Source organism: Sitophilus oryzae, unplaced genomic scaffold (assembly GCF_002938485.1).
Source record: "Sitophilus oryzae breed Bouriz unplaced genomic scaffold, Soryzae_2.0 scaffold_1297_pilon_pilon, whole genome shotgun sequence".
Classification (NCBI taxonomy): Eukaryota; Metazoa; Arthropoda; class Insecta; order Coleoptera; family Curculionidae; genus Sitophilus; species Sitophilus oryzae.
The window spans coordinates 12771103-12786741 of NW_022145945.1; the positions used below are offsets into that span (position 1 = coordinate 12771103).

A 15639-nucleotide genomic window follows, 5' to 3' on the forward strand; every position below is an offset into this window, starting at 1 on the left:
TGGGGAGATGGTGTGGAGTCTGCAATGGGAGACAGAGGTCTAAATGCAGAAGACTGGCGAGATTGAGGGCAATGGAAACTAGGATGCGAGAAACGACAAAATGTTGTAATCTAAATCGCAAATATACATATAAAAAGAAATCGGCATACTTTGAACATATTCTCAGGAACGACAAATACCATCCACTACCTTATCATGAAAGGTAAAATTGAAGAGAAGCGAGGCCCAGGTAGAAGACAGATATCGTGGATGAAAAAACATAAGGGATTGGACAGGAATGAATGTTCAAACTCTCGTCAGAACAGCAGAAACAAGAAATCGCTATAGTTATCGCCAACCTTCACTAAGGCCCGTATTTATAGTTGCGTCTCGAGACGCCAAGACGGTCTTGGGCTCTTGAGAGCGGAATCCACAGAATATACGAGCAAACGTCATTTTGGAGATTGCGATTTTCATTTTGGAGATTGTCATTTTGGATAGTTTATGTGATCTGTGGATAGTTTCTTAACCCAACTTTTTTTGTAAACAAAGTAAATCCCTTGTAAATCCGTTTTGTCTGATTAAACAGTTTTGAATATGTTAGAAAGTTTGAGGATATTTTGGACCATGTGGAAGAAGAAAATCGTCTTCGAGTTCCAAAAAGATATATACGGGATGCAGGAAATCCAATAGAAATGTTTAGCGAGGGGGGATTTATGCCGATATAGGTTTAACAAGGCTACAATTACAGAAACTATTTTACCTCTTATAAATTGAAGACTTGCAAAAACCTACCAATCGTGGTTTACCCATTCTCCTCGTTATTCAATTACTAATTTGTTTACAGTTTTATGCGACTTGTAATTTTCAGATGGTAAATGGAGACTTGCGTGGTGTTAGCCAACCTACAATAAGCCAGATAATCAAGAATAATTCAATAATGTGGAAGTATTTCAAAATTGCAAAAGTTTTTTTAGTCTAAATGTTCAGGTCCTAAAAGGGAAATTATGGATATTATAGTTGGATATCCAGGGTCAAGTCATGATAGTGTTATATTCGATCCAAAATCGTAATTTAAGAATGCTAATGGAAAGGAGTGATATTCCTGATTTACTTCTTGGAGACAATGCATATAGATGTAGGCCATTTCTATTGACTCCTGTTCTACAGCTAGGTAATCAAGAAGAAACCAGGTATAATTTTGCCCATAGAAGAACGCGAAATGTTGAAAGGCTTATTTGGGACTTGGAAAAAACGTCTTCCATGTCTTCGAGGTTTACAAAACAACTGTTGCTATTATTTGTGCAACAGCTGTTCTTCATAATATTGGTTTAAGGGAAAATTTAGATAATTTTGAAGATGCTAATTTACACATTCCAATTATAAATAAAAAGGAAGAGGGTTAGATTTTTGAAGGAATCTTATTCAACATTTTGCAAATTAATGTATTTATTGTATTAATATATGTATATCTAGTAATTATGTAATATGTTAAGTAATGTTCCAAGGTAAGTAGTACCTATATAATAATTTTATTTACTTTTCTATTAGTGTTAAGTTAGTATTTATATATTTACATGTAACATAATTGTAAGTAATTCCTTATAGTCTTTTATTGGTTATCTTAAATATACTGTTTTTCTATACTTAAATAATATATGATTTCTTAGTAGTTTTACGCTCACTATGACCAGACAGCTAAGTGCTTGTTTTAACTGGTCACACAGAATTTTCCCACTAATACATTAAAACTAAAAAAAATGTCTTTTTATTTTCATCATGAATATTTACATAAATATCATATCACATAATATACAATATTGGATGTATACACCGTATACCTATAATTTTCAAGATTTTATTGCTTGGTGTAAATTCTGTATTCTTATTGAGTTGACCACTCTATATAAAGTAGATACTCCATGTTTTATAGTTTTATTTCAAATAATATTTCACAATACACATTCTACGATTATTGCATTTTTACTGCTTCCTTATTTCTTGTCGTCTAGATGACATTCTCTCTTCTTTTTTTGCTAGTCTGCTAGCCTATAAATTTTTTATACTTCCTTTTCATATTCCATTTCTATATGTTCTTTGACCTCTTCTCTCAATTTTTCAGGTAATCGAGTACTTTTCATTCCCTACTGTCAATAACCTCACTTGTCCATCTTCAAATAAATCTTCAATCCTCGGAATATATCCATATAATAATTCAGGTGTTTTTTCGCCAGTGAATTTATTCACAGATGTATTTATAGCTCTTTCTATATTCTTAATATATGTATCCCATTTGTTGTCATCATCCGCACAAGCCAAAGCCAGTATCATTGGAATAATAATGCTGTTCAACCATTTATGGTTGTATCACACAAATTCACTCAAATGTTCTGCTATTAAAATGGACACCGTCTTGATAATTTGGCTTATTGTAGGTTGGCTAACACCATGCAAGTCTCCACTTACTATCTGAAAATTAGAAGTCGCATAAAACCGTAAACAAATTAATAATTGAATAACGGGGGGAATAGGTAAACCACGATTGGTAGGTTTTTGCAAGTCAATTACAAGAGGTAAAATAGTTTCTGTAATTGTAGCCTTGCTAAACCTATATCGGTATTTAAATTCCCCCTCGCTAAACATGTCTATTGGATTTCCTGCATCCCTTATATATCGTTTTGGAACTCGAAGACGATTTTCTTCTTCCACATGGTCCGAAATATCCTCAAACTCATCTAACATATTCAAAACTGTTTAATCAGACAAATCGGATTTACAAGGGATTTATTTTGTTTACTAAAAAAGTTAGGTTAAGAAACTATCCACAGATCACATAAACTATCCAAAATGAAAATCGCAATCTCCAAAATGACGTTTGCTCGTGTATTCTGTGGATTCCGCTCTCAAGAGCCCAAGACCGTCTTGGCGTCTCGAGACGCAACTATAAATACGGGCCTAAGAAGAGGCATCTAAAGTAGAAGTCCCACTCTAAAAAGTTATCAATTTTTCTTAACTTTCTGATCGTCATTCGTTTATTTTTATTTCACTTTCTGGTGACTTTCAGATTAAACATTACAAGTCCTACATTTAATTTTTTTACTACCTCCAATAGGTAAATCTGCAGGTATCGCCCAGAATATTTCTGAAAACCCTGTACATCAAAGGTTGGAAGACCTCTTAAGATAAATTACGTTGTTGATGCATAATTAAAAAGCTCCCTCTACATATCTTTATTTTCCATTCATGCAACAAAGCTAGCAATCCTAAGTAATATCTCGACCACAATATAAGAACTGGTTCATAAACAATGGCCAAACCTTCTAATAAATGATTTAATCGTTTTCTTTATTATGTTATTATGTTCATTATTATTTCTTATTACTTTGATTATATTATTATGCTATTATATGTAGTACCGTTCTATACTATAGACTAATAATAGTAGGTTTAAATAATTAAAAAATTCCCGTCGCAGAAGGCATTTGCTTTTCCAATGATATTGAAAAAAAAATTCAATATAAGAGGAGAATTTCTAAACCTGTTGAAGGTTAAAGTTATTTAACGGAGCTACTATTAAATAGAGAAAATTGAGTAAAACGATCTAAATATAGAGGGTGAGTCTTAAATAAGTGCAAATATTTTCAGGGCTGGTATAAAAGAAACATGTTTTCTCTTTACCGTTTTTCAAATAAGTCCAAAATAACCCGGTTATTCGGGTTTGAATTTTTTTAAAAAATTGGTTTGTTTTTAAAAAAATTTGAGAGCCACCGGATTTTTTCTGTATTTGCATCCCTTTTAGTATCATAATCATTAGAATAAGTAGTGAACAGGCAGTTCTAAAAAGTTTATAAAATATACGAGAAAATTTAAAAGAAAATGCACGATTTTCAACTTCACAACAACTCTTTTTGTGAAAAAAAAACTCATAGACCACCCCTAAAAATATTTGCACGCGTATTTGCAATTATTTAAGACTCACCCTGTATAATAAAAATGTAAAATACATACAGTAACATGCCACTGTTAACAGTAAATTCAATAAACTCTTCAGAAGCCTAACCTAAAACCTTTATTGTTTCTAAAGCATCCTTAAGTGAAATTCGACGTTTTTCATTCTTAAGTCTCTGCCAAAACCTATAATTTTAGGCTTTCTTCGCTTTTCATTTACTCCAACTTTACTTTTTACACCTGTCACGCGGTGTATTATTACGGTAATATTAATAAATATAATTAAATTAAATAACGTTGAACATTTGACAACGGCTAGACGTAAAATTCCATATTTTTTTTATGTTTTCAGTAACATATGGGTAATAACATATAACTATTTCACTAACTACTCCTTGGGTCTACGTCAACTAAAAAAGATTGGGATCAAAGTTCTTGGAAGGCATTAACTTTGCGCCAAAATTGCCCTTAAATCTTACGTTTATTTTAAAACATTGTATTTTTCGAGGTATTTTTTAAATTTTTCCGATATATCTCAGGAAATTTGTAAGTTAAATCGCAAACTATTCACATTTTTTAACTGGTGGTCATAATTTTTGTATTTTTTTTTTATATGAAAGTAGTTTTCAAAAATGAAATAATATACTGGGTGCTAAAATAAGAAATAAGATGCCACACACAGGCAACACTGTAATGCTGAAAACTCGGCTGAAAATAATTGGTGCCGTTTAGTGTATTATTTGGTTCTATTGGATATTTGTTCAACCCTGTATAAAGATGGATAAAAGCTCTGGTGTCTTATGTATACCCATGTATACTTACTCAAGGATGTACTATTTGAAATAGCAGAAAATACCAATACAAACCCCCCCCCCCCAATTTGATGATTAAACAGCTTATATACAATTGTATATAACGTCTATACAATTTTATATAAGTTGTTTAATCTATTAATCTATCGCACCAATTATTTTCAGCCGAGTTTTCAGCATTACAGTGTTGCCTGTGTGGCATCTTATTTCTTATTTTAGCACCCAGTATATTATTACATTTTTGAAAACTACTTTCATATATAATAATTTTTCTATTATGCTAATCTACACCTATTTTTAATAGTTTTTGAGATAAAAAATAAAAAATGAGTAAAATTGAGAAAAACATGATTTTGAATAAGCATTGGTAAAATCATGAATTGAACATTTTAAAAGTTGAAATTTGGAAAGTTGGTATATATATTCGATCACTCTAAACCAACTGATAGAGAGAAAAAAGAGAGAGCAAAAATATTATATATTTCCGTTTGTTATAAAACAGCCCAACTCTTTTTTATTTTAAATTCAACCCTATGTATGTTATTTAAAAAATCAAAAGACTAATAAAATAGCTTTTCAACCATATATCATGTTCCTATACCTAAACCTTCCGGTTTCTTAAGTTACAGCCAGAGAATAGGTACATTAAAGAAATGCTAACTTCATGTTAAAAAATGGAAACAGACGCCACCTGGTGTCGCCTGGCAGTACTAGCTAAATTGAGGGGAATTGGAGGGGCGGGGCTTAAAAGAGGGGAAATTTAAAAAAAAAATTTGTAAGTATCACTGACTTACTGTTTAAAGTTAATAAACATATTTTTTATTACTTTAATATAATTTAATGTATTAAACAATATGTCTATTAAGTTTACACAGCAAATCAATGATATTATTAAAGGCTTATTATTCTCAGAGAAAATTCATAGTAAATAAATTACACATTAGTAAACAATATCATTTATTTTTTAGAGCTGCGATTTATATTACAATAATATTGAAATATATATATTTTTTTAACAATGAAAAGAATATCCCGGAACCTGAAAAAGAAAGATAATCAATTAATGACTTAAATTAGTTCAAAATACATTTTGCAAATAACTAGTGAATTGGAAAGATAAACATACTATTAAAAGACATTTTAGTAGTATATTATCATCTATTTACTGATAATACATAAGTATATAATAGGTAAATAACATGCATAAGGCACTATGATACAGCTACCTGTATCATGATAACACACTAATATCACAAAAAATATATGCTAATTTAAATTCCTTTTAATGATCTAATGAAACACTATCTAGCCTCAATGCATGCTATTCCAAAGGCAAAAAAAAACTGTTATACCAAATAAATATAAGCTGAATAAAACATAAACCAAGCCAACGTGCATAAACAACCAAAAAATGCATCAAAAAATACTTTTATCAGATCATACCCTTGGATATTTTATGTATTTTATATATCGCACATCCGTTCAAAAAGTTTACTAACTCAAAATAGAGAATATAGAGAACATTGTCAGGAGAAGTAAAAAGAAAATTTAAGTTAAGGCAATATGCTCCTTTTTGCCTATTAATGGCCAAATAATATAATGTTGATTTAATAAAATTTTACTGGCATCCTTCTGAGGTATAAATCAGATTAAAAAGGACATTGTTTTTGTAATAATTGTTTGTTTTGTAAACATTTTTTGAAGACAATACAGTTTTGAACGGGCTGTGCGATATAAACAAGGATCTTACTATTATTTGAGGTTAGAAAGTATTTAAATAATATAAAACATAATCAAAATCATTTTTCATCATAAATTATAGAGGTACTTACGTGTTTTGATATTATTATCAGGAAATAATACGTTTAGTTAAACAGGTACGCTGCCAGGTAAGTTCTATCGGCGGGTCTTTGCAAAAGTTGAAATCTAAAAATACAAAAATACGTTTACATCTTAGTTGTATTTACGAATAAAGTATTTGTGTGTAATTTCTGACTTACCAGTTAACTGAATAATCGCATTAAATACATCCAAATGGTAATTTAATATTGTAAAAAAGCAAAATTGTTTTAAATCACTTGCCAGGACAGCCCGGCCAGCACAACCGGCCAGCTTCTATGTTGGCAAAATGGCCGCGGTATCATGATTTAAGCAATGTGAGTGACAAAGAAAGCCAATGCCTGGCAGATGTTGCTTTCTTTGTCGTTGGTCCTGGCACGTTTAAATTTGACTGTTGCCTATTTTCCCATACAAGTGACACCCCCGTGGTTACAGCTCTTTAAAAATTAACAATTCTATTATTATAGTGTCATTTCAAAAATTTTGTTACCATGACAATTTTAGAAATTTAACAAGCAAAATCTAATTTTGATACTTATAAAGTTTGAATATAGTAACGGTCTTCTTTAAACAAAACAACTACATATAGAATGATTATCTTTTAAATGGATTTACTGAAGAAACCAGAAAGTTTAAGTATATGAACATGATATATAGTTTTATTTATGTTTCGATTTTTTAAGGCTTTCATTTAAAATAACAATGATTTTAGCGATTTTATAACAAAAGGAAATAAATATTATTTTTGTTCTCCCTGATGTTTGATATCCAATAGGTTGATTTTTAGACAGGTCGAATATGTCGACTTTCCTTAACCTATAAACCAAATTTCAGCTCTCAATATACCGAATTATGATTTAACTAACCAACGCTTATTCAAGATCATGTTTTTGTCAATTTTACACATGTTTTATTTTTTATCTCGAAAACTATTAGAGATAGGTAGAGGTTAATATAATAGAAAAATTAGGAGATATGAACGTAATTTAGAAAAATGTAATAATATACCGGGTGTTCCATTAAAAGTAACAAAGATGCTACTACTTTTAGTATGAAGCGGCAACACTATAATGCTGAAAATAATTGGACAGATGGAGCAAGTAGGCGCCTTTATACAAAAATCCAAATTTAAAAAAAATCCTATCATCCTATTCTACATAAACATTTAAGTGATTCACCTATTCATAAAGGGTGATTTACCGCCATGAGGTGAATCACCCTGTATAATAACCAACTTTACAAGAAAATTTTAAGGTGAATATTTTATACACGAACCCCACTATTTCTTTTACTAGCCTCCACCTCCTGAACTTTACATTTAGTTCTTCATTTAGACTCTGTTTATGACAGCCATTTAACTACATATCTACATATACATATACTCGTAAAATGCTAATGTTTATCTGTGTCGTCTACCTACAGGTACCTCAAAACAATAGGTATCTACAGGTACCTCAAAAAATTCGAATTCCATATATTTTATGCACCGCTAAACTGTAAGCACAAATTAACCCATTAGATTAAACGATTAATTAGCGATCGGAGTTCAACCGTATCATTTTCACTTTTTACCATAAAATCCCCACGGTCCATACTGCGTGGACATTTTTAACCCATTGACATCGATTCCCCGGTCACGAAATTCGAGTAAAAGCCGCAGGACAAAGCCGAAAAAATCATCCTAGACCGCGATGAATGGAAATTACATCGCAAAAAAGTCGATCGGATTGCAAATAATGGGGATTTCATGAGTTCGGATTCCGCACAGTTCGATACAGACAGCGGCGTATCAAGTAGGATGTTTACATATTCCAAAGGCGTATCGATGATTGAAAGTAAAACACACAGTTTCACTTTTTTTATTTTATAACTAACTGACCCGACGCGACGACTGCAAATTTCTGTAAAAGTGTGATTGTTTTGTGAAAAGTCATTTCTATTCTCTGAAAACCACCTGTCAAAGGTAAAAGTATTTTTGGATCTAATTTATCTACAAATCTGAATATTTTAGATTAAGGATGCTTGGAGGTAGTACTGTTGAGCCAGCCTGGTTTTGGTCTTGAGATCTTGATCTTAGTCTTGTACAAAAGGTAATATTAACGGTGTCAAGGATGTATTTTGTCTCCCCTCCGTTTCAATATACAGAGTGGTCCGAACTGTATTCCGGAAACTTCGGCAGCATATTCTGCAGATAAAAATAAGTAAAAAAGTTCGTATAAATGTATTTCTTCCTAAAATGCTTAGTTTCAGAGATACAGGGTGTAGAAGTTTCATTTTTATTTGGATTTTTTCCAAATAATTTCTGAACTAACGTCAATATTTGGATGAAAATTGGTGTCTGGGAGTTTTTTGACATGAGAAATTTGATTTTAATGTCAATACGACCCCTACTAATAAAGGGCGCCACCTACATGTGTTTTAACTGTTTTGAAGCGTAATAACTTTTTGTCCGTACCTGCATAAAACTACCGAGGAAAAAAATATACATCTTTGTGACTCTTCACGCAAAAACTATCTCTTTGTAAAAATCGCTACGAGCAACCATTCTCAAGATATTTAAAATGGAAATAGTCAATACATGTCATTATTGACGAAAAATAAACACGTTGAGTAGATAGTTATTTCACTGAAATAATAAATTTGGGAAATTTTTATTTTTTTTAATTAATAATAAATTTTCCTGCAAAAAATGATGATAAAACAGTTTCTATTGAACATTTGGCCCAAAAACATTTTAAATTTATAATTTCAGTCTAATAAGTATTCAGTCAACATGTTTAATTTATGTTAGAAATACATAAAACCCCTCGTAAAACCCTTAAAAGAAAAAAATTAGAATATTTGGCACATGTTATACGAGGTCCTAAATACCAATTACTCCAGAATATTATGGAAAGAAAATTCGAAGGAGGATGTAGTCGAGGCAGAAGACGAAAATCCTGGCTGAAGAACTTCAGAGAATGGTATGGAATGACATCAAATGGACTATTTAGAGCAGCCGCAAAATAAAAATCGCCATGATTATAGCCAATCTTCGTTAGAAGACGATTGTTGAAGAAGTACATAGTATATGTGTAGAAGTAAGTATTTATTATTTTATCAAGAAAAATGTATCTGCTGGCGGAAGGAACGGATATGTTACGAGTGATTTTATTTTGCGAGAAAAATTGCTTGTTGGTCTGAAAGGTTTATGCTCAAAGATATCCAAATAGAAATCTTCTTGATAAGCGTTCCTTTAAAAAACTACTTTTCCTGTTTCGTAAAGCTGATAGTGTGATAAACCTATTAGGACAGAAACCTCTCCTTGGAAATGAAGAAAATGAATTTGCCGTAATTTGCTCTTTTATAGAAAATCCAATATATCTACAAGTCATCGTAATATAAATCAATGAACTACGTCTTCGTTTTTCTTTTTAAAATAATAAATACTTATTTATTAATCTATTTTCGATTTTGAAAATAGCTACTAACTGTCACTAGAAAATTGCCATGAAGAACCAGCTCTGTATTCAAAATTTCAGCCTGATAGATATAGGAAACCCTAATATAGTTTGAAAGAGAAACATTTAAATCTTCTACGACTTAAAATAGACCAGCAATTTTTGATACCCCTGTATACATTAACGGAAGCAATCAAAGTATCTGGGTATTTTGGATATCGCAGATTGATTTTCATATCTTCGAACTCGTTGACTTTTTGGGCGTGAGAAAACTTCTAACGGATTCTCCGCCGCTAATGAGATTTATAATAATATATTAATTATATAGAAAATAGTAATTATATGACGAGCAATGAGGTGTTCTTGACATTTCCGCAGACATTTAGCATTCCGCAGGTCTCGGCGAGGAAACAACTAATGTGGTTAATAAATTTAATGGCAAAAAATAAGACATGTAATAAATCATGTCTATTTTTGATATGGCATTAACAAGGTATGTATAATAGCAATAATTTTACAGTCTTTTAGAGATTCTGTAAGTCAGTAGATATTCGAGTATGAGAGTTATAGAGTAAGGAAATAATAATATATATTAATGTTTATTTTACTTTATTTTATAGATTTTAACAAAAACTAAAAAATAGTTCTATCTTCTAGTTAAAAATATATCGTTTACAGCGATTCTTAAAGTTTTACTCTCCCAAAAATACATTTAAGAAATTTCAGAACATCAGAAGTTGGATAACACGGATAAAAAACTACGTTTATGTCATGCGAAAAAAGTTAAAAAAAATAAAAACAATTTTTGACTCACCCTGTAATATATATCAAAATTTAGAAGTATAAGAACAGTGTACCAGCAGTATCAACAGATATAGTGTATCTATATCAAAATATAGAAGAATAAGAACACCTAGCTTTGAAAAGAACAAAGACTATTTTTTTTATTTTCCAGTGTTTCAGCTGCTTATTTACAATCCTTTTCAATAAAGAAGATATTAAGCTACACAACACACTATTATATGAAAATGAGTCTCATAAAACTAAAGAACTCTTACCTGCTATTTGAAAAACTCTCACAAAATAAGTACCGCATTTTGCTGGCGTTAATCAGCAAAATTTTCGTTACAGAGTCGAAAAATCGGATCGAAATATAGGTCGCACTGACCGCACGGTATCGGCACCGGACTGCAATTCGAAAATACCAGATATTTTTCGAAATCTCAGTGGCCAAAAATACAACTAGACAGTCCACAACTAATATCCCTAGTTTAACGAAGACTTTGGCAATGGTGCAGAAATCATATAAGTTATAATTCTGTAGTATTCATAAAATTGCGAGAAATAGAACAGGCATAATAAGCGGCATTTGTTTACGTATGTGGAAAGAATATGTTAATACCCATTCTTTGGCATGTGCCAAAATATTGTCAACAAGTTTGAAATAAAATGAGAAAAAAATGAAAAAATATCGATTAAAAAACCGCAAAGAGTTAGTTAACCTAGACCAGGTTTATTTCGAGTGTTTCAAGCAAGCTCCACTTAAAGCAGGCTTCAATCTCGTTCCTAATCTGTAACCGTTTATTTAAAATTGCCAGTAGGGAAATTTGATTCCAATATATTCGGGTCCAAACCAGCTTGCCTTAAGCCGATCTCAGAAAAAAGTGGGATTGACTTGAAGGTACAAGCGCGGTTTAAAAGTTAATTGTAGGTGTTTATATATCCGTACTAGTTGAAGCCTAGCGCATCCGCCACGACATGCGACATCAGGAAAAAAAATACTTTTTATTTTTTTTTAATTAAATGAAAAACAAAAAATCCGGCGACGACAGTTTTTAGAAGAGCCAATTAGCTATCTTTTAGTAAAAAGCAACTTTCTAGAGCAAGTCGTTACTTCAAGAGAGACGACACAGATAAGCATTAGCATTTTATAGATCGTCCCACTGCTGCCAAAAGTCACTAACTAACATTTTTCCGAACAACCAAATTCAATCACTAACTATGTTTTGAAGCGGAGAATCGATTGCAAAAGTTATTAACTACGATTTTTGGCTATTTATGTTTTATTTTAATACCGAATAGTTACTAACTATAACATCTTTATGCAATGCAATTCATCTTTAGACGCATTTTTCTCGGAAGTAATAAAAAGTAAATTAGTGACTTAGGGACGACATGTAGATTAGAAGCCAGCTTAGCTGTTCAAGTGTATGCCATAAGTTAGGATTGATTGACGTATTCAAATGTTTTTGGCCACTTCCTGTTTCACCGGAAATAACTACAACTGTTGATTTTTAAATGACACCCTTGGTATTTTTTACTCTATTCGATAGAAAATGACACTCTGAATAGAATGACATATCATATGTCAATTTTCGACATTTTCGCATGTGGTTTATTTGAAACTGTTACATGCGGTTCATAACGACAACTTGAGTCGAAATACCAAGTGTGTGGTACCACATTATTCGTAAAAAAATGCTTTTTCCAAATATACTAATGAACCACCTTTGTTCCATCATGAAAAAATTGAGATATAATTAAAAAAAAAAATAATTTGCGCATATTTTAACCGGCCAGAACAAGACACGAAAAAGATTAGACGATCAAATCTATTTTTCCAAGACTCCTTGATTAAAAATTAGTGTTTTTAACATAGCGATGGCACTCTAGATTGAAATTTAAAATACGGTTTATTTAAAGCGAAAATTTCAAAAGTTGACATATGACATGTCATTCTATTCAGAGTGTCATTTTCTATCGAATACAGTAAAAATATACCGAGGGTGCCATTTAAAAATCAAAAGTTGTAGCCATTTCCGGTGAAACAGGAAGTGACCAAAAATAATTGAATACGTCAATTAATCCTAATTTATGTTATATACTAACAAACTAAATTTTTTTTTATCTAAAGAAATAAAAAAGTTATAGGGGTCAACCACTTTTGAAACGCACCCGGGATATATTTCACGTTGTTAATCTGGGGACGAATGCTGCCAAAGTTGGAATTTTCTAAGTCTCTTTTTAAGATTTACAGTATAATCTCATTACAATTAAAGTCTTAACACAACTTCTTTCCAGATTTAGACACTTCAAATAGGCATCAAACCAATTTTAAAATAAAGGGGAAATAACAAAAAACAAACACAGAAAAGGGCAACAAACCCGCAAAAAGTCAAATCTGTCAACTGAAACGTCAAACAAAACTGGCAAAAGAAAGTATTCTATAAAGTAGCTTCCGTCATTAATGCATAAATATAAAAAGAAATTAAAGTCTTCTTAGTACTTTTATTCAATATTTAACTTTTTTCAAAAATTGAATAACAAATCCTTTTTTTCGTGAACTTCTTGACACGCACTGTAGAAATATATATCTTATTTTAAATATACTACTAAATTACTACTAATAATAAATTACTTTACTAATATATTTACTTTAAAATATGTATCACTAAAATTATTAAAAATTTAGAAAACAAAAATTTGCAAAAAAAGGCATGAATAATTGAAGAATCGATAATTTTAACAAAGTTCTAATTGGTAAACTGTGGTTTTAGTGAATTTTTGCAAAAAAATAAGGAAAGATCCATTTTTAACTCTATAAGATCCCTTTTTTTCTAAAAAAAATATAATGTCCTGTTTTTTGCAAATATTCGTATATATAAATAGACCTTGTATATATTTTCAATGCTCTAGTTATTAAAAAACTTTTTTCTTACATTTACTGCAGAACCAAAACCAACTTCAAAGAAAAATGTATTTGTAAACAATGTGAAAAAATATGTTATTCAATATATTTCACCAGTTTCTAGAGTTTCCTCATACCGGGTTTCTCTTTCTGCCGAAAATAAACACTAAGTATTACAAATGTTTGGATGCATTCCAATTGGGTATCCAGGTGTATCCAAAACCTTGAATAACTGCACATCGCTTGTAAGAAATTTACAAGTATTTAAATACAACTATCACGCGCTAAAAATAAGTTTACTTTGGCATGTTTCAAGCTAATTTTAATTTTATTACCCTTTTTGCAACTTTTAAGCAGTAAAAACAGAGTAATTACCTAGAGAAGTTTATAACATGCACGAAATATGCCATTTAATGTGTTATTTATACAAATTTCCTTCATTATTTATATCTAGCGGCATTTTAATAGCGATATTCTAAAGTATAGTTCTTGGGTATGCAACTACAAATACGCCTTGCCGTCAGCTATGTTGCATAACCAAGCGACAAGCTTTCAAGTTTAAATCAGCGGCAAACGGCTCGTTTTTTAAATTTTTAAAATATACAAACGAATCTTCTTTAAAAATTGAACAATAGTACTAAATATAATACAATTTATCGTGTTTTTACGAATAAAAAAGGGTCAAGAATATATAAAAAGATATAAAATATGTAAAAAAACTGATGGTACTTACTTTAATTCAAATCCTTCAAATTCTTCTTGTTGTTCCGAGATGGAAGCTTCAAGGTCAAGATAAGAGCCGTAGTCGCCATCTTTGTACAGCTGGAGTGCTGCATCATCCAACTAGAACAAGAAAAATGGTCAAAAATATTTTCTATCTAACAGTAGCGTCTAAAAACCGTTTTAAAATTTAAAGAGGGCGAGATATAATCGAATTAAAATATACAAAATTGTAATGCATAAGAAATATTAAAAATTGAACTATGAAAATAGATTTCATGTCTTAGTAATATACAGGGTGATTCACGATCGATGATGAGTTACTAGTAGATATAATATCATGTTTTTAATTTGTATTCTTATATAAACGTACATGCATGCTCCTTCGACTTATATTATTTTCAGCATTTCTTTCATTTGAAAAGTACCATACCTACGATCGAAAAAAAAACGGCGCCAGAGACGGTTGGGAAATGACAATCGATCACAATGTTTGCGAGGTCAAGTCATAGACATGTACTTGGCCCGTTATAGCCAGTTAATTGCCAGGCCATAAAAAGGTTGTAACTTATTTTTATATTGAGTAAAAATTATTTTTAAACGGTGTGGTTTAAAATTCGTAAAAAAGTCTTTTTGGAACTAGATTTGTGTCTGAAAACGTTCTAGCCTTTTTTAACCTGTGTTAATTTTTGACAAGTTTTATGTTAATTTTTAGTAAATGACGTCTGGAGATTGACCTCGCTAAAATTATCATCGATTGTCGTTTCCCAGCCGTTCTTTGACACCGTTTTTTTTTTCGATATTTTCGATAATACTGCACCCAAGTGTATAGCACCCAAAACGGCATTAGCTATGAATATGAAATGAAGATCGCTGCCATTTTATATGTAAAATTCGAGGGGTGTCTCACTATTAGAATTACATGTACATTTTCTTGTTTTTTTTTGGACATTTTTTAACCAAGTGAGACAGCCCTCGGTAAAATAATGTGGAGAATGTCATCGACGTTCATTTCCAAGCCAACTGACCGCCGTTTTTTTTTCGGTCATACTGTAGTAAATATGAGAACACCTTTTTGTTCTTTAAAATATACAAATAAGTGCAAATTTTTTTAGTGGTCTTATGTTTTGGCTATACCGGGTGCGTTTCAAAAGTGGCTCACCCCTATAACTTTTTTATTTTTTTAGATGAAACAACGAGATTTGGAATGTTA

At 31.0% G+C, this 15639-nt stretch overlaps 1 protein-coding gene across 2 annotated transcripts in view; it reads right to left on the bottom strand.

Annotated features, from left to right (window-relative positions):
- The window catches only part of LOC115874811, a 357918-nt gene that overhangs the window by 126752 nt on the left and 215527 nt on the right, over positions 1 to 15639 (bottom strand). For both annotated transcript variants that reach the window (XM_030890110.1, XM_030890109.1), the window contains exon 6: positions 14440 to 14549. In XM_030890110.1, the coding sequence (XP_030745970.1) occupies positions 14440 to 14549 (110 nt within the window). The remainder of the gene's footprint in view (positions 1 to 14439; positions 14550 to 15639) is intronic.